General features: G+C 41.9%; 2 protein-coding genes across 3 annotated transcripts in view; one reads left to right on the top strand and one right to left on the bottom strand.

Annotated features, from left to right (window-relative positions):
• LOC117562194 (storkhead-box protein 2-like) overlaps positions 1–11063 on the bottom strand; it is a 100382-nt gene extending 89319 nt beyond the window's left edge. Inside the window, exon 1 of the mRNA XM_034240033.1 lies at positions 10016–11063. Within this exon, the coding sequence (XP_034095924.1) occupies positions 10016–10355 (340 nt within the window). The 5' untranslated portion in view covers positions 10356–11063. The remainder of the gene's footprint in view (positions 1–10015) is intronic.
• On the top strand, positions 9567–16202 carry LOC117562197 (ovomucoid-like). 2 transcript variants are annotated; one of them, XM_034240041.1, is made up of 7 exons: positions 9567–9691; positions 10782–10985; positions 12994–13062; positions 14677–14695; positions 14738–14831; positions 15258–15367; positions 16059–16202. In XM_034240041.1, exons 1-7 carry the CDS (start codon positions 9673–9675, stop codon positions 16108–16110), a joined length of 567 nt encoding a protein of 188 aa, XP_034095932.1. In that variant the 5' UTR covers positions 9567–9672; the 3' UTR covers positions 16111–16202. The 2 variants fall into 2 exon arrangements, with proteins under 2 accessions (XP_034095932.1, XP_034095931.1); XM_034240040.1 differs by having other exon boundaries at positions 9570–9691; positions 14677–14831.
• Positions 16203–21853: the final 5651 nt, after the last annotated feature.

Raw genomic sequence — 21853 nt, 5'->3', positions numbered from 1 at the left:
AGGCTAGGGATCGACCGATATGGCTTTTTCAAGGCCGATACCGATACCGATACCGATTATTAGTAATCAAGGAGACCGATAACCGATATTTGGAACCGATATACATTTGCAGTAAAATCAGAAAATCTTGGTGTCAAAATGTAGAATAACACAAACTCCAACACAACACAACTTCTTTGAAATGCATTTAAGCATATATTATGTTTAATTAACTTTTAAACATCTTACAACTGGTTTCCTCTCTGTGCCCTTTTCTTTAGTGCAGCCATCTGCAATGAGTTAGAGAGAGAGACAAGAAGTGGGGCTGCAGGCTGACATGCTTAACTAACAATAATGCTTAATTTATTATATCCGTCTATCTAGCATACAATCCCAATAAGCTGCTAGCAACTGCAAAACAATAGTGCTAGCTAATGTTTTGCAAACTATTAAAAGTGAGGCTATTACAGTAGACCTAACGTTAGTCTAGTAGCCTCACTTCTAATATGTTGCTAAACATTTGCTAGATACATGTTGGCTAGCTAATGAGCTTCCCATATCAACCTGAAAAACTGCGAGGCTCCACTCGCAGCCACCCCCCCCCCTCCGCACCACAACCACAGCTCCGCTGCGAGACGCTGCACGCACCCCCAACTCTGACTGACTTCCCGCGTCCCTGTGTAACTGGGAAACTGATAGAATTGGATCATAAGATCGTGGTGTTTTTGCAACTTCAGCATAGGGGATAGGGTTTTTTTTTTAACTTCGGTTTAACACATGTATGGCTCTGCCGCTCAGCGCTGCTGCTTGCTTCAGTCTGTGTCTGCCAGCACCTGCCTGTAATCTGAGAAGGTCCCGCCTCTCTGGCTGGCTCCCGCCCGGAAAATCTTCAGTAATAGCCTATCAGATAGCGCTGTGGGCGGGACATTGCTCGTGTACACAGAGTGGTGACTGCAGCCAGAGAAACGGCCGCATCAGAGCCAAAGTTTTATCGGCAATTTGATTTAAAAAAGGCCGATACCGATAATCGGTCAAATGCGGAATATCGACCCCTAGCCAAGGCTACTGTGAAAATGAGAGACTGAAAATGATCTCCATCACGGAGGCTCCATAACACATTACTCTAAGGATGGAGTTCAGACATATAGGTAGGCTGTATTGAACACTATCATCAGAGTAATGTGATCAAATAAATAAATAAAGATTCAGCCATTAACACGAAAGCACATGGACTCGACTCCCCCTGGGTGACTCGGACTCGAGGTTGACTTGGACTCGTGAATTGGTGACTTGACTACAACACTGGCCGTTGCCATTTGTTACGGCCGGCGCGGTGGACCTTCAAATACATAAAGTTGTAATTTTTCCGACCAGGAAATGAATCACATTTTTGAAGGTCTAGTTGTTTACCAAGAGTATATTTTTTGGCAGGATTTCAGGACTGGAGAAAAAGGACATTTGTTTCCAGTGGGAAAAAAGGCTCTATAGCAACCCCTACAGAAATTTGGCAGGTCGACTAAACGTTAATGGGCTAAAAAAGGCGACTCATTTTTCATTAGTCTCTCTGTAGAAGAAAAAAAAACCTTCATGTGTGTACGCCGTGTGCTTTGATATATTCAGAAATGTTTCAGGTTTGATAAATTCAGATAAGGAGAGAATAAGTGAACTAAATGTTCAGTCTTGTCAGGTTTTGGTAGGAAGGCAGTGACAAGGGCTAAAAGTAAGGGTGGAGGGGTTCCGGAGGGGGCATGAGTCGGCAGGACCCCCGACGGGACAGGAAGTGGGTCCAGGCTTGAAGACTTCTACATGCCAGTATTCACTTATCGACATATTGCCTCCTGTCGATAAGCTGTCTGGTTCAGCAAAACTCCATGTTAAAAAACATGGAAGAATAGCCGCACTGCTCTAACTACCAACCAACATGTGGAAAGCATTTCCTGTGATTTAGCAAACACATAGTGCACCAAAGAGTACTATAAAAGTATTAATTTAAATATATCAAATATTCACCCCGTTTCGAACAACACAACACAATATTTCATATTAACTTCATCTTATTTTATTATATTGGGTTTTGTTTTTGAATCTCCCATGCTAAAGTACCACTCTCCACCAAATTAGACACTGGTGCGCTGGTGGGGCATTGTTTTACCTGAACACAATGAAAATGATGACATTGACAAAATTGTTATTTGGACAACATTTGAAGGTGAGGCCTGTCGCGATAACCAATAAATGGACTTATCGTACGATAAATAAAAATGGACTCGATAACTTTTCTGAGCTCGATAAATTGCCGTTTACATGCGTGTTTGTTTACATAAGGATGTGACCAGCATTTTAGCCAGGAGCGCTGTGGCTGCCAGCCCGGCGCGCTGTGAGGGGCGGGGCTCACACACAGCCCATGACACAGCCAGGTCAGGACACTCCGCGTGCAGCGGTGTAGCAGCCAAATTAATAATATAGAGACAAGCAGGAGACAACGTGTGACTTACTAGAGGGGAATTTTAAGCTAAATGGAAGTGGTTGTAAAACCTAATTCCACATCTCCGGTGTGGGAATATTTTGGATTTAAGCCAAATCAACGAGGCGAAACTACGGACTTGAATGAGCCGGGCAGTGTGTCGCATTTGTTTAAAAAACCGAGCGGACAGTAATAGTCAGAAAGTCCAGAGGAACATGCAGGACCTCACAGGGCTGTAGTTGCTTCTTGGAACCAACACAGACACTAACCTCATTTACAAAGCAATGCTCCCTGCAAATAAGGAAAAGCTGGGACGGATATTTTACATTATTTTTACATTTTAAGAAAAATGTGGGGTCGGGCAAGGGGTAAATCCGTTAGGACCAGTGGTGGGCCGTCAGAGCCAGAAGGCCTTCTCTGCTGGTCTAAACACCATCAGCATCACTGACAAACCTTTAATATAGTTTTTTCATTAACATGTTTTACATTATTCCCAATAGTCTATTCTCTTCAGTTCATAGCTTTTCTCTGTTGCGCTCGGTTGCGCTGCGTCCAGTAATGGTTGTTAATGTTGAAGCTATTATCCAATCATATTTAAGTCAGAATGTGTTGCTGGGTCAAAGAAATCTGCCTGAGGCCTTCAGAATCAACAGTGCGAGACTTGTAGCTTAAAACAAGTGGCAATGAAACTGTTGCATTGACCAATCAGATTTCAAGTTGGCGACACCGGGGCCCTCTAGCAGGCGTATGATGACGTCGGCATTTTCCCGTACTTTGATTGGTTTGTCAGCGCTAGCAAACACTAGCGTGTGTAGCGGGAGCTACCGGTAGCTACATGCTGGCACACAGCATCTGTAGCACCCTTAGCAACCTGCACCATGGATGTCTAATAAGAATATATATATATATATATATATATTAGGGCTGTCAGTCGATTAAAATATTTAATCGTGATTAAATCGCATGATTGTCCATAGTCCATTAATCGCAAATTAATCGCACATTTTTTATCTGTTCTAAATGTTAGAGGAATATTTTTCAAGTTTTTAATACTCTTATCAACATATGAGTGGACAAATATGCTTTATGCTAATGTTTATTATCATTTGAACAATGACAAATATTCTCATGAATATTAAACACAACAACCTCTGAACATTACAAATATTCGCCTCAATTCAACCTGGAACCTCTCTCATACAATACAAATGGTGTGTGTGTGTGTGTGTGTGTGTGTGTGTGTGTGTGTGTGTGTGTGTGTGTGTGTGTGTGTGTGTGTGTGTGTGTGTGTGTGTGTGTGTGTGTGTGTGTGTGCAACTCAAGGCATATGCTCGAACGGGAGCTGCAATCATGTTGCGCGCACTATCCGTGCTGAGTGTGCTGACTTTTCGTACAATGTCCCACTGTCTGGCTTCCTGCATAAAGTCAAGTGCTCGGCGCAGTTATGGCGAAATGTCGCTCCTCTGTTTTCATTTAAACAGCTCCTTAGATCCGTTAGCACAGCTAGCTAGCACCAGATGCTAACAACAACAATGTACGTAAGGTCTCTCTCTCGCTCGCTCGGGCCACACATACACACACCCTCCCGGTCCTCCCAATAGCCAGTCGGTGCCTGCCGGTGAGCGTGGAAGTGTGGTCTGCCACAAGCGGGCGGCAGGAGCGGGGCTGTCAGCATCAATTATTATTGGAGACTGGAACACGGATATGCAACGTAAAGACACGTCCGTCTTCAAGTCCTTCGGTAGGATTTGTGATCTGCACGGCTTCAGCCAGCTAATCACCCAACCCACCCGGGTATGTGAAACAACACAAACTACCATTGATCTCATTCTGACCTCTGACAAGTCCAGGATCTCCAGTAAAGGGGTTATAGCATGCGGTTTAAGTGATCATTATATGATATTCTGTACCCGCAAAAAGCTAAAACAAAGGGCCGGCTGTCACAAAACAGTCATATCTAGAGACCTCAAAAACTACTCTAGCGAGGCCTTTAACCTAGAACTGGAGAGCCTGGACTGGTCAGATGAGCTCAGTGGTACACAAGTTGAAGAAACATGGCTTGGTTTCAAAAACAAATTCTCTGCAATACTCAATGATTTGGCCCCCCTAAGAACAACCAGGGTAAAAAATCGCGCTGAGCCGTGGATGCACTCCGGCATACTGACCGCCATGAAAACCAGAGACAAAAAATGCTCTGAGTTTCATAAAAGTCAGTCAATGCTTTCCAAAAGCACGAGCAGTGAACTCCAGGCCCACGTGACTGAACTCAAAATTGAAAGAAACAGACTAAGAAATGACGTAAGCTCCATGATCAAAACTGCCAAAAAGAATTTCATCAATGTCAAAACTGAGGAAAACAAAAATAAACCCCGTGAACTTGGGAAATTACTCAATAACCAGCTTGGCTGCAGTAAAAAACTCAAAACGAGATTTTCTAACTTAAACATAAAGACAGATAACAGGCTCATCACAGACAAACTGGATGTGGCCAAGTACTTGAACATTTTTTTCACAAACATAGCCACAACTCTTGTAAATAAATTACCCTCCCACTCAGGGCTTTTTGGAGTAGATCACATCATGACCTACTACAAAAACCTAGGGGTACGCAAAGATGATTTCAGTCTAGCAAGGGTAACAACAGCAGAGGTACTCATTAAACTGAGCGCCCTCCAACCTAACAAGGCCACTGGCCACGACAATATCCCCTCCAAATTCCTCAGAGACACAGCAACCGCCATCTCACCAGTCATAGCTCACATAATTAACCTCTCCATAAAACAGGGAAAGTACCCAAAGACTTCAAAATTGCAAGAGTAACCCCCCTGCACAAAAAGGGCAGCAAATTGGACCCAGGCAACTACCGCCCTGTTTCTATACTTACCTCCATCTCGAAAGTCATGGAAAAAATAGTATATGAACAGGTCGAAAAGTACCTCGCGGAAAAGAAACTAATCTATGAATTTCAATCTGGCTTTAGAACATCCCACTCCACTGACACATGCCTTCTTTATTTGAGCGACCACATCAAACAAGAGGTGGACGAGGGCAAGTACTGCGGCATGGTGATGCTGGACCTACAAAAGGCTTTCGACACTGTCAATCACCCCATTCTGATTGACAAGCTAAAAGCAATTGGTTTTGATAAACTATCGGTGAGCTGGATGCAATCCTACCTGGAGGGGAGAGAACAGATGGTGGAGGTAAACGGTACTCTGTCCCCCCCCCTCCCAGTGAGCTGTGGTGTTCCACAAGGAAGCATATTAGGTCCGTTACTGTTCCTAATTTATGTAAATGACATGTCATCAGCATGTGACTGCAACTTGTTCCTGTTCGCGGACGACTCAGCCCTGCTGGTCTCTGACAGGAACAGGTTGCAGGTTGAAAAAACCCTCAGCTCCGAGCTCGGCAGAATCTGCACCTGGCTCGCCGATAATACATTATCATTACACCTGGGTAAAACAGAGTCCATTCTCTTCGGTTCGAAACATAATCTCAGCAAATCCGACGACTTCTCAGTTGCAGTGGGCGAACATTATTGTCACAAGTAAGAAGGAAATTACATACCTAGGATCTATCCTTGAGGCAAACCTCTCCTGTGACAAAATGGCATCCTAATGTAATAAAAAAAGTCAATCAAAGAACTAGATTCCTATACCGGATCTCCTCTCTGGTAAACAAAAACACCCTGAAGACTCTGGCAGGAGCACTCATTCAAGGGTACTATGACTATGCTTGCACGTCATGGTACCATAGCACCTCCAAGGCGCTAAAAATAAAACTTCAAACATCGCAAAATAAACTGGTCAGACTACTGCTTGACCTTTCATCTAGAACCCACCTCACCTCTGCCCACTTTGACAACCTAGGATGGCTTAGAGTAGACGACAGAGTACAGCTACGTGCAATGGGCCTGGTCTACAAGATCCACTACACCTCTATGGTACCCATGTACATGTCAAAATTCTTCCCAAAGGTCAAGGAATACCATGATCATAACACCAGAGGGAGCTCCACAAATCATGTGAAACCCAGATTTGGCACAAAAAAGGGGGAATACACGTTTCGCAATTATGCCACATCAAGGTGGAACGCTCTTCCCACAACTGTAAAGGAAAGTAAAACTATACTTACCTTCAAAACCTCTCTTAAAGAGCACCTTCGGGGGAGAGCATTGCAAAACTGGCCCCGGTAATGGTACAAATCTCAACCTGTCGTTCAATGGACAGCTTCCCCCCCCCCCCATCTATGTATATACTCGCATTTTAGACTCTGTTACTAACTGTATATCTGTAGACTTGGTATGTCTTAAATGTCCGGTTAGGATGTATTAGAACGAAATCTAAAATGAAAATTGTAAACAAGCAATCTGTATGTAAAAAAACCACCTGTATGTAAATTGTAAATACGCCATCTGTATGTCAAATATGTCTTATATGTCTTAAATGATATGATGAATTGGAAATGGGGGACCCTGATGTAAACAAGACGAAAGTCTTTCTCTGGTCTGCATCCCCTTAACAATTGTATGTTTTGAGCTGTACTGTACTGTACCCAATATACAAGCTGTTAATACACTTTTCAATCAATCAATCAATCAGCTTGTAGATGGTATTTTAAACTCGATGCGCTCTGAAACTACGGGGCGGCCGAGGAAAAAAAATACACATGCGTTAATCGCGTTAAAATAATTAGTGGCGTTAATTTTTTTTTGCTTTAACGCGTTATTAACGCGTTAACTTGACAGCCCTAATATATATATATATATATATATATATATATATATATATATATATTAGACCTGTCAAGTTAACGCAAAAAAAAATTAACGCCACTTAATTATTTTAACGCGATTAACGCATACATTTTTGTCCTCGGCCGCCCCAGTTTCAGAGCGCATCGAGTTTAAAATACCATCTATACAATCCAAGCACACTGCTGATGCCGACAGCCCCGCTCCTGCCGCCCGCTTGCAGCAAACCACACTTGCAAGTGTGCGGGGGAGACGCCTGGACACATCTACGAGCAGCAAACTTTCAACAAAGATCGCTAAATGGGTGGCGACAGCTTGCAGGCCAATTAACATTGTGGAGGACGAGGGGCTGCGTGATATAATTTGGGTCGCATCCAACGACTGCACTTATGAATTGCCTTCCAGAGCCACCACTGTGTCGAAAATACACAACTTGTATGAAGTCCAAAAAGCGAAAAGTAGAGGAGGATTTAAGAAAGACTTCCACAGTTGCGCTCACCGGAGACTATTGGACTTCACTCAATAATGACAGTTACCTCGAGGTCACAGCGCATTATTTTGACCCACAGTGGGAACTTCAGGCTCATGCTTTGACAGTTATGAAAACAGAGGAGCTGTTTTTCTGCATTGACTTTAATCAAAAGCATGTGCCGGTCAAGCAGGGGGGGATCTACCGGGATGGCACCCCTCCCCCGTCCCTGGCGCAAGCGTGGAAAGGTGATTGGCGGCGATTTCATCTGAACGGGACAGCGCAAAACGAGAAGCATTCGGACCCAAGTAGACGGAAGGAATGAGGTATTTGCGGTCTACAATGACAGAGAAGAGACTGTCAAGTTTAACTGTACTCAGCATTGAATCAAAACGCACTAAAGCTTTGGATCTTAATCAGTTTGTGAGGCGTTTTGCTGAACAAGGGTTAGGGTTAGGGTAGTAATCGCCGCATTCAGCTGTTATAGGCATGCCAACTTGATGCTCTGCTCACGGATGACTCGATGAGCATAAAAAACTGTTAAGATGATGACCTTACGTGTGTAAATACATTACAAAATACATTACAAAAAACGGTTTTAAGTCCTGAGAAAGTCAAGTAAGACGGTGAGTAAAACTACACTGCCCAGCTAGGGCTGAACGATTAATCGATTTGAAATCGAAATTTGAAATTATGCAATTATCAAATCGCAAAGCCTGCGATTTTTTAGGTTTTTTTTGTTGTTGTTTTTTTTGTTCTTCTTGTGTGTCAGTCATTCACACCAATCAGAAGTGCTGTGCTCCACATGTACCAGCCATTGTTAACCAATCAGAAGTGGCCCATGATAGAAGGTGATAGACAGATTGATCCAATCACCTGCCAAGTATTTTTGAAAGTGCCTGCCCTTTCCAAATGGCTTCCAATGGAGCTTTAGATGCTTTGGTGAACCATCTGAGTCAGGTTAGTGATGCTCCATCACATGTTTCTATTACAGGGTGCATCTTAAACTGAAGCTTGACTTTAAAGCAACCCAACGGAAGTTTCATTTAAGTTTAGTTCTTTCACTCGTAGCTCGGGCTGCGGGGGTGCTAGAGACGGAGAGCTACGTTGATACGACCTTCCTAGCCGCCATGGCCGCATTTTACAATAAACTTCCGTTGGGTCGCTTAAAAACAAATATCGCAAATCGAATCGCAATCTCTGTCAGAAAAATCGCAATTAGATTATTTCCCCAAATCGTGCAGCCCTATGCCCAGCCAAAAATAAGTAACCACTTTGATTTCATAGGCCAGTAGGTAAGGGCATTCCACTGGATAATAATACCTCTGCATTATAGCAACAACAACAATAATAATAGCAGCAATAACAATTGGGAGGGGGGGCGCAGCTGTTCTTATGTTCTCTGAGGGGAGGCTCACCTTCCCACACTTTGAAAACCCCTTCCCTAGAACACTATAAACAGACAAGAAGTTCCTGCTTTCTGGTAAATCAAAGTTTAATGACAAAACATAATCTGCTTTTTTGGAGTTTCCCTTTCCTGTAGTGTGTTGTATATGTTTTTATGCATGTAAATAGTCTGCAGAATTCCCTCCAGTTTCTCTCCCACACACTCCCCCAGCCCCCCCCCCCTGCCTGAAACACCTCCATTGGACTCCTTGGTTTACTTCAGTAACAGAGTGACATCACTATGAAACACTCGCACTTCTATTGACTAGCTCTTCTTCAACACATTGTTTGTGATAGTTTAAGGGGCGGGACATCTCTAAAGGGGTTGACCAATCACAACAGAGCCGGCCAGTTAACCAATCAGAGGGTGAAAAGAGGTGCTGCAGCACAGGCAGTATGAGATAAATAAAGAGCTTTTTGAACATTAAAGCATGGAGACATGTCCCAGTTGAGACACTAATATACACCTGAACATTAGCAGAACAGGGCCCCTTTAAGCTTAAATCTGAAGTAAACATCTTTGTTGGGGGTGTGTCAACTTTGAGTGCCCCCGTCTTCTGAATGATGGGTCTCGTATGGGGTGAGTTAAGTTGTGAGGGTGACTCATAACATATATCCTTGTTCAGAAATAAACAGGTATAAAACATTTACATATAAATTGTTGGAAAGGAGTGAACAAAAATCAATGTGGCTTATGCAACTGGAATTTGTGGCTAAACCGTTTTATAATTGAGTCTAAATCAAATGCAACACACAACAGACGTGCTGTGGTGTTGGCGGTGTGCACAACCAATGGGTCGTGCTGAGTGGAGGTGGTCGTGTAGCGTAGCTTCAATGGAAACACAAACACACGAAAATGATTCGGCCTAAACCTAAGCAGGCAGGGTGGGTGTAGAGGCCTTACCCAGGTATTTGATGGTGAATCCTCGTGGCGGATTGAGGGACCTCCGCATCCATCCCTCCCTCAGCACCTCTAGGTGGTCCTCCTTCCCCTGGATCAGCAGCACATGCTCATCTATCCATCCCAGAAAGAAGGTCTCGGACACAGCCTCAGTAATCCTCTGGTTCCATACATGATGCTGGGTATTTTCTGCTTTAAAGTCGGCAAAAATCTCATAGCCGGTGTGGTGTCTCGGCAGCGCATCGCTCTCTGACACCCCGGCCGCCCCCCCCGCATCCCCAGCCCCAACCCTGGACAGTACTATAGCCAGTGAATGGGGGGCTATCTGCAGAAAAGACTCCATTTTCGCGTCGGCCTTCTAGCTGACTATCGAATGCCCTGTTATCATTGTATGCATGCATGTGACACCGTGAGGCTTCATGCGGAACATAGACTCCATGTTAGCTCGCAGGGTGTAGCTACAGGCTGCGGGCTGCAGCAGCCGCATAGCCCACCACTGTGTCCATGAAGCTAGCCTGCTAGCTCCCGTTAGCTCCCTATACTTACATGAAACCCATTCCTACACCTTTAGGTCCTTTCCTCTAAACATAATACATAGCCCCGTAACGGAAACCGGTTTTTACCAAAGACCCATGTCGAACGCTGTCACCTAAAAACCAAAGATGACATTCGTGATTTTCGGTGTAACGGTGTCTTACACCTCGTTGTGTTATGTACCTGCAAATTAGGCTAACTAGCTTGATGCTAACGTGTTAATGAATTCACCCAGGCAACAGATGCGGAGAGACCCCCCTTTCCTCGTCGCCAGGCAGCAACCGGGTCTCGTCGGACACCTGTATCTTTTTATCCAGCCTCCACGGTACCCGATGGTTTAGTATATCCCCGGCCGCCCGGTCCTTCTTTCCTGTCCCCTGCCTGACACACGGCGGTACGGTGCGAGAAACCCAGCTGGATGCAGGAGCGTCTCATCCAGGTACAGTGATGGCAGGCATCTGTATGGAGCTGCGTCAAGGCAGCTATCACAACAGCCGACACACATCTTCCGGCCACATTTCAAATTAAGACCTCTAGCCCAACAGGTGTTTACAGTCAGCAGCTCGCCTATCTGCTGCCAACAAGCTGAGTTAATAAGATAATAGCTGTCGAAAATCATACAGTATCCCTGCAGCGAAGTATTTCCAAAGTATTTAACGGTAAGAAAATCATTTTATATTTATATTTATATATCTAGCTCATTAATCAGTTGTCTGATAACTACCTGAAAGAAATACATTAATATATCATATATTTTGAGGATTTTCAATTGTTCTAATTGACATTATAAAAATAATACATGTTATAGCAATTCCAACTTTTATTCAGTAGCCTATTGTGATTTTTTTTTATTTAGGAATAGAACACTAAAAACAAAACATTAGATAGCAAAAAATATGTTTGTCTTGTCTATTATGTTCTTCTTACATCAACCAAAAAAAAACACCGCCCCCACACTTAAATTAATAAATAATTAATTCTCAAAATTTGATCTGAAACCAGGACTCAATAAAGGACCCTCCTTTAGGTTGTTATCATATTTAGTTATATTTCAATTGTGTACAATTTCATTGCCCCATATTCCCACACATCCCTTGAAATACCACATGTCATAGTGCAATACAAACTGAAAATGATAAGCTTTGTTAAAGTACATTTTATGTCAGGACTGTTTTATTGCATTATGTGGTACAGGTGTGCGATGCGTCAGCCGTTGTGACGAGGCTGAGTACAGGATGGAGGAGGGGAACTTTGTCACAATGTGACCACCTCAACCTGACAAACTGCTTGTATTCGGCCCTTAAATATTTACTTTTTTGTATTTAGTTTTGTATCTATTTATTCTTGATTTACTATATTTAATATGTATTTTACCCTTCCCTTTTTGAAGATGTTTAGTTTGCTCTGGATATTGCCATTGCTTTTAATGCTCTAACCCTGCCACAGTGTAAAGGGTGAACTGTTTGTATTCCCCAAACCTACAACAACACAAACAAATATAGATATATAAAATGAAATAAATACATTGTTAATACATTAAAAAAAGGGAAAATAAAGCGGGACACTCATTGAGGCAGTCATATTATTTACTTTCTTATCTGCTTGGATATAGATGTGTTATTCATTATACTGACATTTAATCTCCAGGTACTGTTTTTATTTTTACCATTCAAGTAGACAGAAAGTTAAGTTTCTATTCCTGCCCTGCTACAGTAGCTTAAGCCGCTTAATTTAACTGTCCTCTAATTGGTTGAAAGTTGAAAGGTCAGAGGCAATCAGGATCAGAGTTGAAATAATTCAAATCTGAGCGCAGTGCCTAGCGACAGCCTTAATACTGTAATGACGTGTGTGTGTGTGTGTGTGTGTGTGTGTGTGTGTGTGTGTGTGTGTGTGTGTGTGTGTGTGTGTGTGTGTGTGTGTGTGTGTGTGTGTGTGTGTGTGTGTGTGTGTGTGTGTGTGTGTGTGTGTGTGTGTGGTGTGTGTGTGTGTGTGGTGTGTGTGTGTGTGTGTGTGTGTGTGTGTGTGTGTGTGTGTGTGTGTGGTGTGTGTGTGTGTGTGTGTGTGTGTGTGTGTGTGTGTGTGTGTGTGTGTGTGTGTGTGTGTGTGTGTGTGTGTGTGTGTGTGTGTGTGTGTGTGTGTGTGTGTGTTCTACAGTATTTTCATACCCAGCTCCTAATGCAAAACAATTGCACATGTTGACTGTGTTGGCTTACTCACACTAAATTATTGAATATAGTTATCTTCAGACAGCAGCCTGCTCTCTGCATCACAGTCTCATGTCTGGATATTTGTTCTTCCTGGCTGCTCTGATCCGGTTGTGTTATCTTGAGGCTTAGATGAGTCTTGTTTTTACAAAGCAACCAATCAGAGGGCGGCTACATCCAGCTCAACAGGTTGTGTATGAAAGGAAAAACATAATGTGAGAATCACACACCTGCCTCCCACAGAGACACGTACACACACCGGAAACATGAAGTCCCTGCTGCTCTGCTCTGCTCTGCTGCTCTCCTTCGCTGGTGAGTTCATTTCAGCAGAATATCATGATTTTAACAACTAGTTAATAACATGTTGTTTAGCAGACTCAGATTCTGCTTCCTTTGAACCTGAAAGATTGTTAGTTTCCATCCCAGAAATGTGACACAGAAATACAGCAGAACACTGCATTAGTGTCTAGAAAGATGACAAAATAAGAAAAAAAGTATTACAAATGTGAATTAATATCATCCTGAGGTGTATTGTTTTGTTAGTGGATTGTTTAGAAATGGTTACGTACAAAAAATTCAAATTGTGTTCATGATCTAAAAGTGGTCAGTTAAATCAGAATGACATCACTCACATCATGTATGTGAGCAGAAGGTTTCTGTTTCTTTATGTGTTTCTTTCTTTCATTGAAAAAATAAATAGGAATACAAATAATTGTGTTTTGGATATTTAGGATGACATAACACTTAGCTGGGTGGAACACGTTTTGTAAGCCTTGCTTTTTGACTAACTCTGTGGTTCAGATGTCCTCTTCTCATGGCTGTTCAAATCAGGTTACCATCGGTTTGTCCCTACAGAAAAGACAACAAACATATGAGTTCAGGACATTGCTGAAACAGCAGCTCTAATTTCAACAGCAAGCCAAGAGCAGCCAGACAAGAGGAAGTGCAGAGGAACTTAAGCCTTGGGTTACATTCTTGTATACAAAAAGCTGGTGACGATGTTACATTCTCTGTGAGGGTTGAAAAGAAGCCTGTTTACATCCTGAGGACTGTTTGTCCAGCCTCCTGTTCATCGAGTTCTCTGTGAGTTAGACTGGGTCTAAAGGTCACAGTCAGAAGGGTTATGTTAAGTTGAGGTCATGGTTAGTGTTAGAGTTGGATAGCAATACACTTCTGGGGACAAGGGGCTATATTTCTGGGTTGTTGATGTAATAGATAGACTTGCTTTTTGTAATTTTCCAGCCCGAGATCTGAGAATGGAGTTGAAGTCAAAAGAAAAGCTAGTTTTGAAGTAATACAAATCTAAATAGTCCTCAGACTTTGGCTGTTGGCGTCCAAGATTGTTGGACAGATGACATGCATTCAACCAAAGCCTTCTGAAATATATGACTAACATATATATATATATATATAAGTAACCAGAACACTTCCATTCCCCACTCAAGAGATATGGGGTAGTGTGACGTGTAACATTAATGAGGACTATTACAAGAATAGAGGTACTGATGTGTGTGTGTGTGTGTGTGTGGTGTGTGTGTGTGTGTGTGTGTGTGTGTGGTGTGTGTGTGTGTGTGTGTGTGTGTGGTGTGTGTGTGTGTGTGTGTGCTGTGTGGTGTGTGTGTGTGTGTGTGTGTGTGTGTGGTGTGTGTGTGTGTGTGTGTGTGTGTGTGTGTGTGTGTGTGTGTGTGTGTGTGTGTGTGTGTGGTGTGTGTGTGTGTGTGTGTGTGTGTGTGTGTGTGTGTGGTGTGTGTGTGTGTGTGTGTGTGTGTGTGTGTGTGTGTGTGTGTGTGTGTGTGTGTGTGTGTGTGTGCACTTGGAGGTGACAGAGGGATGACCATGGAACATATTGGCCAACCCGGGACAGGAATTCTTTATCACAAAACGAGGGTGACTTTTGATTTTGTGTGTGTGTGTGTGTGTACATAGTCCTGTCCGTGAAGAGTGAGGCGGTGACAGACGGTGATGGGGCGGTGACAGACGGTGATGGGGCGGTGACAGACGGTGATGGGGCGGTGACAGACGGTGATGGGGCGTTGATGACTGGAGCTCCAGAAGAAGAAGCTCTCACTGTTACAGCAGAGGTGAGAGTCCTTAGGAGGATCTGATTCTGGATTTTAATTTGAACTCCTGGTTTACACATTTATGATAAAGAATCTCTTTAGCAAAACAGAACTTGATCTCATTAGAATTTCAGAATGAATAAACCAATGAACTAAGTCGGCTTCAATGTTGTTTTATGGATAGCTCCAAAAGGTGACGGATCATTTTCAACCCTATTACCAGGGTGTGTACAAGAAGAAAAAACATCTCTTCTTATTATTAAAGAGATGAACTTCAATAAGCTAGTTGATCTCTAAAGTTTAAGGCTTAAATGTATGGACTCCACAGAGAACCTGCCACTAACAAAAAACTAAGACAAAGGTCAAGGCACCATCAAACACTTGTCAATGACAAAATGCAAATCTATTTGAATACATTCATAATGATGAATACATTTGTTTTTACAGGCTGGCTGTGAGAAGTTTGAAGACGAAACCTGCACCAGGGAGTATGATCCAGTATGTGGCAGCGATGGAAAGGTCTACAGCACCGAATGTGTCCTCTGCCAGGAAAACAGGCATGTAACATGTACTAATACACACTAAAACACATATGGAGATATCATTGTAGCATTATTATTTTCCAATGGGTGGGGTGAGTTTAGTGACTATAGATTATAGGATCATGTTTGTGAGAGTTGACTCTGACAGCCTGCAACCTCCAAAGTGTTGTTTAAAGACTGAACAAGGGAAACAAAATAAGCTTATGATTTGATATGACCCCCCTGTGAGGAGAACATTAGGACCATATGAATAGGCTACTAAGGACAACGTGTAAAGTGTATTTCATGCCAGTATCCAGTAGCTTGGGGTTTAGCCTGCAATTTAATTAATCGTGGTTGTATGAGTCTTCACAAATGGGAACAAGTTTATTTGTCAACCAATTCAATGTCCTTTTACTCATTTAGTGTCAACTATAGTTGATTTGTAAGAAACTAACACCAATCACTGCTCTCTGCCTCCACCTGGTGGTCAAAAACAACTCTGTCCCAGCTTTTATTTTGAAAGTAGAAGGAAGGGTCTAACAGTATAACCACACACAGATTATGTAATGCATGACAACAGTGTGAACTTACTTTAAGATTGTTTCAGTAAAATCTGTGAAACTGAATGCAGTTTATTAGATTTGTGTGTAGCGTTCTGCTACACATGCAGACAGACATAAATTAATCCACAATGCTCTAACACACATTTGTTTTTCTCCAACAGGAGAGAGAATACGAATGTGAAAGTGGCAAAGAAAGGGACATGTTCTCTTTAACCGTACAGTATATGGAGCCCAGTCTCACACACACTGTGTAATGGGCATATTCTGTAACTGGCTTTCTCAATAAAGTTGTACGCTGCAACCTATCTCCTGTGTGCGTGAACATAATTCATCCTGGAAAATGTAACACACAGTGAATGAACACCCTGACCACCACATGTGATCTCTCTTCCATCCTATACTCCAACACCAGATAACATACTGTGCTGTCCTTGTGATGGTGATCTATGCAGACAGACTTACTGTACAGGTTTTTTTAGGGAGGAGTTCTGCACAAAATGTGCAAAACTTTTCCAGAATTTCAAGTTTAACAGAAAGGAAGACACATTCAAGGTTAATCTATTGTCACAACACATGTTAGGCCACATTTGGCCCCCGGGCCGTAGTTTGGACACCCCTGCTCTACAAACACCAGATTGGGAAACCACTGTTGTAAGGTTTTTGCTTTATGCAGGAGTTTTCCTGTGCTATAGCTTTCCTTGTGACAGCTGAGCTGATTCAGTTGGTTCAGTTTCCTCCTCTCGAACCACCACTCCAAAAGGGTCCAGTTTGATGCCGATGTGCACTAGCAACAACAGACTGATAAAAGATCATCAACATCTTGCTGCACACGTTGAAGGATCTCAGCTTCCTCAGGAAATAGAATCTGCTCATCCCCTTCTTGTGCACAGCGTCAGTGTTGATCCTCCAGTTCAGTCCATGTGCACTCCCAGGTACTAATAATTCGTAACCACTTTGACATATTCTCCCAGAATGCATAGGGGCTGGGAAGCTGTCCTACACTTCCTTCTAAGGTCTTATACAATTGCACTTGTCTTTTAAAGCAGGTGACTACATACAGTCCAATCCACAAAATCACCCACCAGCGCTCTGCTCCTCCTCCCGTCCATCCCTGAAACACCCTACCACTGCAGAGTCATCAGAAAACTTCTGCAAATGGCATAACTCTGAGTTGTATTGAAAGTCAGTGGTTATAAGGTGAACAGGGAAGTAGACAGCACAGTCCCCTGTGGGGCTCCTGTACTACCAACCACCACACCAGACAGCACACCGCCCAGCCGGACATACTGTGGTCTGTCTGTGAGGTAGTTGGTAATCCAGGAGATGGTGGACGAGTTTACCCTCATAGCCTGCAGCTTGTCACTCAGTAGCCGAGGCTGGATCGTGTTGAATGCACTGGAGAAATCAAAGAATGTGATTCTCACAGTGCAACCCGATCCATCCAGGTATGAGTGAGCACGCTGCAACAGGTAGATGATCACCCACCCCCCACCTGCAGAGGGTCTATTGGTGACTTCACCAGCCTCTCTGAACTCTCATCACATGGGATATATAAGAGGCTGGGTTTTGTCCATCCCTTCACACATTGACAGGGGCCCCATTGTTCATGTCGGTTTGGAACCACGAGTGACTGTTAGGGGCTGTGACAGCAGAGGGTGAAGCCAATAGTCAAATACATTACATGTCATTTGTTAAACGCTTTTATCCAAAGCGACTTACATATATAGATTGGCAATCCCCACAGGAGCAATTTGGGGTGAAGTGTCTTGCCCAGGGACTGACTGCAGTGGGACTCAAGTGCAGTGGGACTCGAACTTGCTATCCCCGATTTGAAGTCCATCACACTATCCACTGAGCCACAGCCTCCCTGGCTTTTATGATGAGATGACAGACTTCGTAACATTTACATTATTTGTTTTTGGTAATTGGCCCCTTTACTTGAACACTGACATAAAGGTATATACATACCTTGTAGTTTTTGTATTTACTATTCCATTTCTGGCTAGAATCCATGTGTGTTTAAGTGTATATGTTACAAAGATGGGCATTTTTTCTGTATTGTATGGCTTCCTTTTTTCACCAAGGTGTTTGCAGGGCCAGTTCGGAGCAGGTGCCTGATTTTTAACCTGTTTTTCATGTTTCCAGTGGCGCCAGCCCTGAGCACCGAAAACCTGATTTCAATGTAAAAGGGGTGAACATAGTCTAGTAATGTGGTGACATTCCGATCATCACTTCCAGAGATAAATGTGATAATACGGACGCGCCAACCTTTGAAGCCTTAATTGTTTCACTATTTGCATTAGTGGGAAATAACCAACCATCAACAAAGAAATTATTTTGCATTCAAATATTTTTATACCACCATCCATTTCAAACCTAACACATATTAGATTAATGAAAAAACATGGTGGTGCTTTATTCTACCTCGGTTAGGGGCAGGGCCGTTTCTTCCTATAGGCGGACTATGCGGGGGCATAGGGCCACTAGGGGGCCCCCAAGCTGAAAGTTTTTTTATTTTTTTAATTTTTTTATTCATCCGAAAAACTAAAAAAGTTTAATTCATACACACAAAGATGAACAAAATTAGTAGAAGCGGGAGGGCTGAAGCATAGCTTGTGGAAAGTAGCTCTCCCGTGCATCATCCTAATACAGCGGCATTATTGCATCAAAAACGTATAGAAATGAAGGAGTACAAAGAAATAAAGAAAACAGGAGAAAACATTTAATAAAAGTTAGGGCAGGAAAACAATAAATGCATATATATATATATATATATATATATATATATATATACACGAAAACTAGATATAGGGTCATTTTCTGCACATGTCAATAGCAGTTTCAACTATCTTTTTTTGGAAATTAAAATACTATATATAAATATATACATAGGTACACATGCACTTGTCAAATGAATAATAATAATATATGCATAATTGCATATAAACATTGTGAACACTTATTTTCAAGTGACTTTTTTTACATTCATATGTTCACGCTGTGGTTTGGAACTGCTTTTGAATGTTATTAGGCATTTTCTTATGGAAAATGTTGTGCATAATCAGTACTGTTTTAAGCTGTACTATCTCAACACATTTTAATAGATTAAGTTTTTTTAAATATGGGAGTTGTGTGTTCATATTTACCAACACCACAGACTATTCGTAATACTTTTTTTTGGGATGTTATTATTTTTTGTAGATTTGTTGAGTACGTGTTTCCCCATATTTCGGAGCAGTAGTAAAGGTAAGGGAGAAATAGACTGTTATAAAGAGTATATTTTCTTCAAGAATGTTCTTAGTATGATACAAAATACCTATTGTTTTTGACAGTTTAGTCTGTACATAATTTATATGGTGCTTCCAATTGAGTTTTTCGTCAACAAGCAGTCCTAAAAATGTACATGCACCAACTTTTTCTATCTCTGTATTGCCAATCCGTATAATGCAGTAATTTCTACTCTTGAATTGAATTGAATAACATGTAATTTGTTTTGGCCACATTAAGGGATAATTTATTAACTGCAAACCAGTTACATAGTATTTTTAATTCTGCATTCACAATTTTAACAAGATCGCCAAGATTATGATGGGAGCAGAGAATTAAAAGTTCAGGTTCAGCCTCAATATATTTGGGGAGAATTAAAATGAGCTGTCTTTATTTGTAGACAGCCAAGCACCCTCCTGTGTTCGCAGTGGCGTTTTTATATGTACAAAAGTGGTGGGGCACAAAACACGTAGATGTCTATATATAAGCTTCTGCAGTGAGGTTCATGGCTGGTGAGGCACTGGCACTGACTCTTCAGGTTTACAAATATTATATTTTGACCTAAATCAAAATATAATATTATTTTCAAAAGCTTTTTTTTATTAATTATTAATTAAAAACAGACAGTTCAACAAAAGGATACCCAAAAAATGTAATTTTATCATTTAAATATTGAATTGTTCTCTCTTAGTAAGATCCCATTTTCAATAAAATGGTGGTCTTACCTTGACTTGAAGTCCATTTGCCTATCCTTCTGGACAAAAATCTCTATTACTTTTTTGTAAAAGTCCTCCTTATCTTCTTGTAGTTTCAAAAGTCTATCATAAAATATATATATATTATCCGGCTGAACAAAACGTGCATCTATCTAACAGCTACGTTTCCCACATATCTTATTTTGAGCTATTTTCTAAAATCCTATGGAGAAATCTCATTGCTTTTTTGTGGAGGGAAGCCATGCGCAGCTTACTTCCTGGTTTTAGGATGCGTCTCTCTCCTCCTCTTCACGCACCACACTTTTCGCGGCACACGTACTTACAGCCAATCAGCTCTGAATTATGTGAGATGACGTATGGTGGGGATGGCAGCTCAGTGCCCCTATGGTCATTATTTTTTTGCCACACACATTAAATAGGACAATACTCTGAGCATGCGCAGTGTAGTTTTTATAGTCACCGTTCACTTAGACAGTGAGAGGGAGGGGCATGATCGGGTTTTGTCCCACATGGCTCTAAACAGCTCAATAGGCACACACTGTAGACACTAATTAGAAGAACACAGACTAAAACAGAAATGTACAGACGAATCAGATGATTAACCATGATCTTAAAATATATTTTATATATTTTGTTATTTATTTATTTTTTAAAAGTGTAATAATTATTTGTAATACTTTCTACTGACACTAGGTGGGGCTGTGCCTGCCCCTAATGACCAGTCACCACTGTGTGTTCGGTGAAGCATTATATGCTTACAAATCCAATGTAGGATATAAACACGACTAAACTGCAATGATAGCAAATCTGTGGCTTGGGTTTTTGCTGACAGCCAATGAGTGACGTCTGAGGAAGATGAAAAATGTAAATTAAACATTGTTGAGAAAATGCTGCATCTCTTGCATTTATTGACATAGAGGAGCCTTATTGTTTACCTTTTTAATATCATTTTTTGTAATTTTCAATTGCTTGGTTTTCGTGAAATTAGCCTGTTTTCCTATTAAAGTGTAACAGATTGATGCATCTCCACAGATCATCTTAAAGGCTTCGGAATCCCCCCCATTGTAGTTAAAAAAACTGTCAAAACTAGGGCCCCCAAATAGCATCTTGCATAGGGCCCCCAAAAAGCTAGAAACGGCCCTGGTTAGGGGTATCTCACAAACAACATACTTGTTGGGGGATCTGTTCCTGTGTTTGCACAATGGAGCTTTATAAGACTTCATCATATCCTTGAAGCAGGAATATGTGGCTGCTTCTTATCTGACGTTTTTGGAGAAATAAAGTGTATGCCACTGCAACATCATACCACTAGCCATGAGTTATCTCTTGCTGGATATATTGAAATAATCGGTTACCCATTATGGATAACCCCACCTCCCCTCTCCACCTGCAGCTGGACAGACAGGAGCTCCTTCTCCAACAGATTGCTGCAGCTCCACTGTCACAAGGACAGATACAGGAAGTCATTCCTGCCAACTGCCATAACTCTTTACAACATCTCAACTCTGGTTGGCAGAGAACTATCTGCTCCATAGTTTTTCTTTTGATAACTGGACTTTTCTTCACACTGTACCTTTTATATTTAATTTAATGTGGTATTCCTTTCACACTTAATGCAAATAATATCCTACTTTTAAATTATGTGGGCTGTGATTTGGCGCTTCATGGTGTTTATTTCACAGTAGTTCACAAATTCTGCTCTTATAAACCCCTGAACTGTGTGGTTTGTGGCCATCCGCCCTATATGCTAAAACCATAGCTAAAACTGGACTTTCTGGGTTGGATGTGATGTTCTCACCTGTACCTGGAGCAACATGCCTACACCCATGTGGTCCCCACCCTTATGCTGCATTCATGTAACTTCGGCAGAATAGGAGAAATCGGAACAGCGATTTGGAAACGTTTACACCATAGAGAACCCCATGGTTCACACACTACTAATCATACAGTAACTCCAGATGCTCGTCAGATTA

This window comes from Gymnodraco acuticeps, unplaced genomic scaffold (genome assembly GCF_902827175.1).
Source record: "Gymnodraco acuticeps unplaced genomic scaffold, fGymAcu1.1, whole genome shotgun sequence".
In the NCBI taxonomy this organism is placed as follows: Eukaryota; Metazoa; Chordata; class Actinopteri; order Perciformes; family Bathydraconidae; genus Gymnodraco; species Gymnodraco acuticeps.
This window is presented reverse-complemented; position numbering and strand designations above follow the sequence as displayed.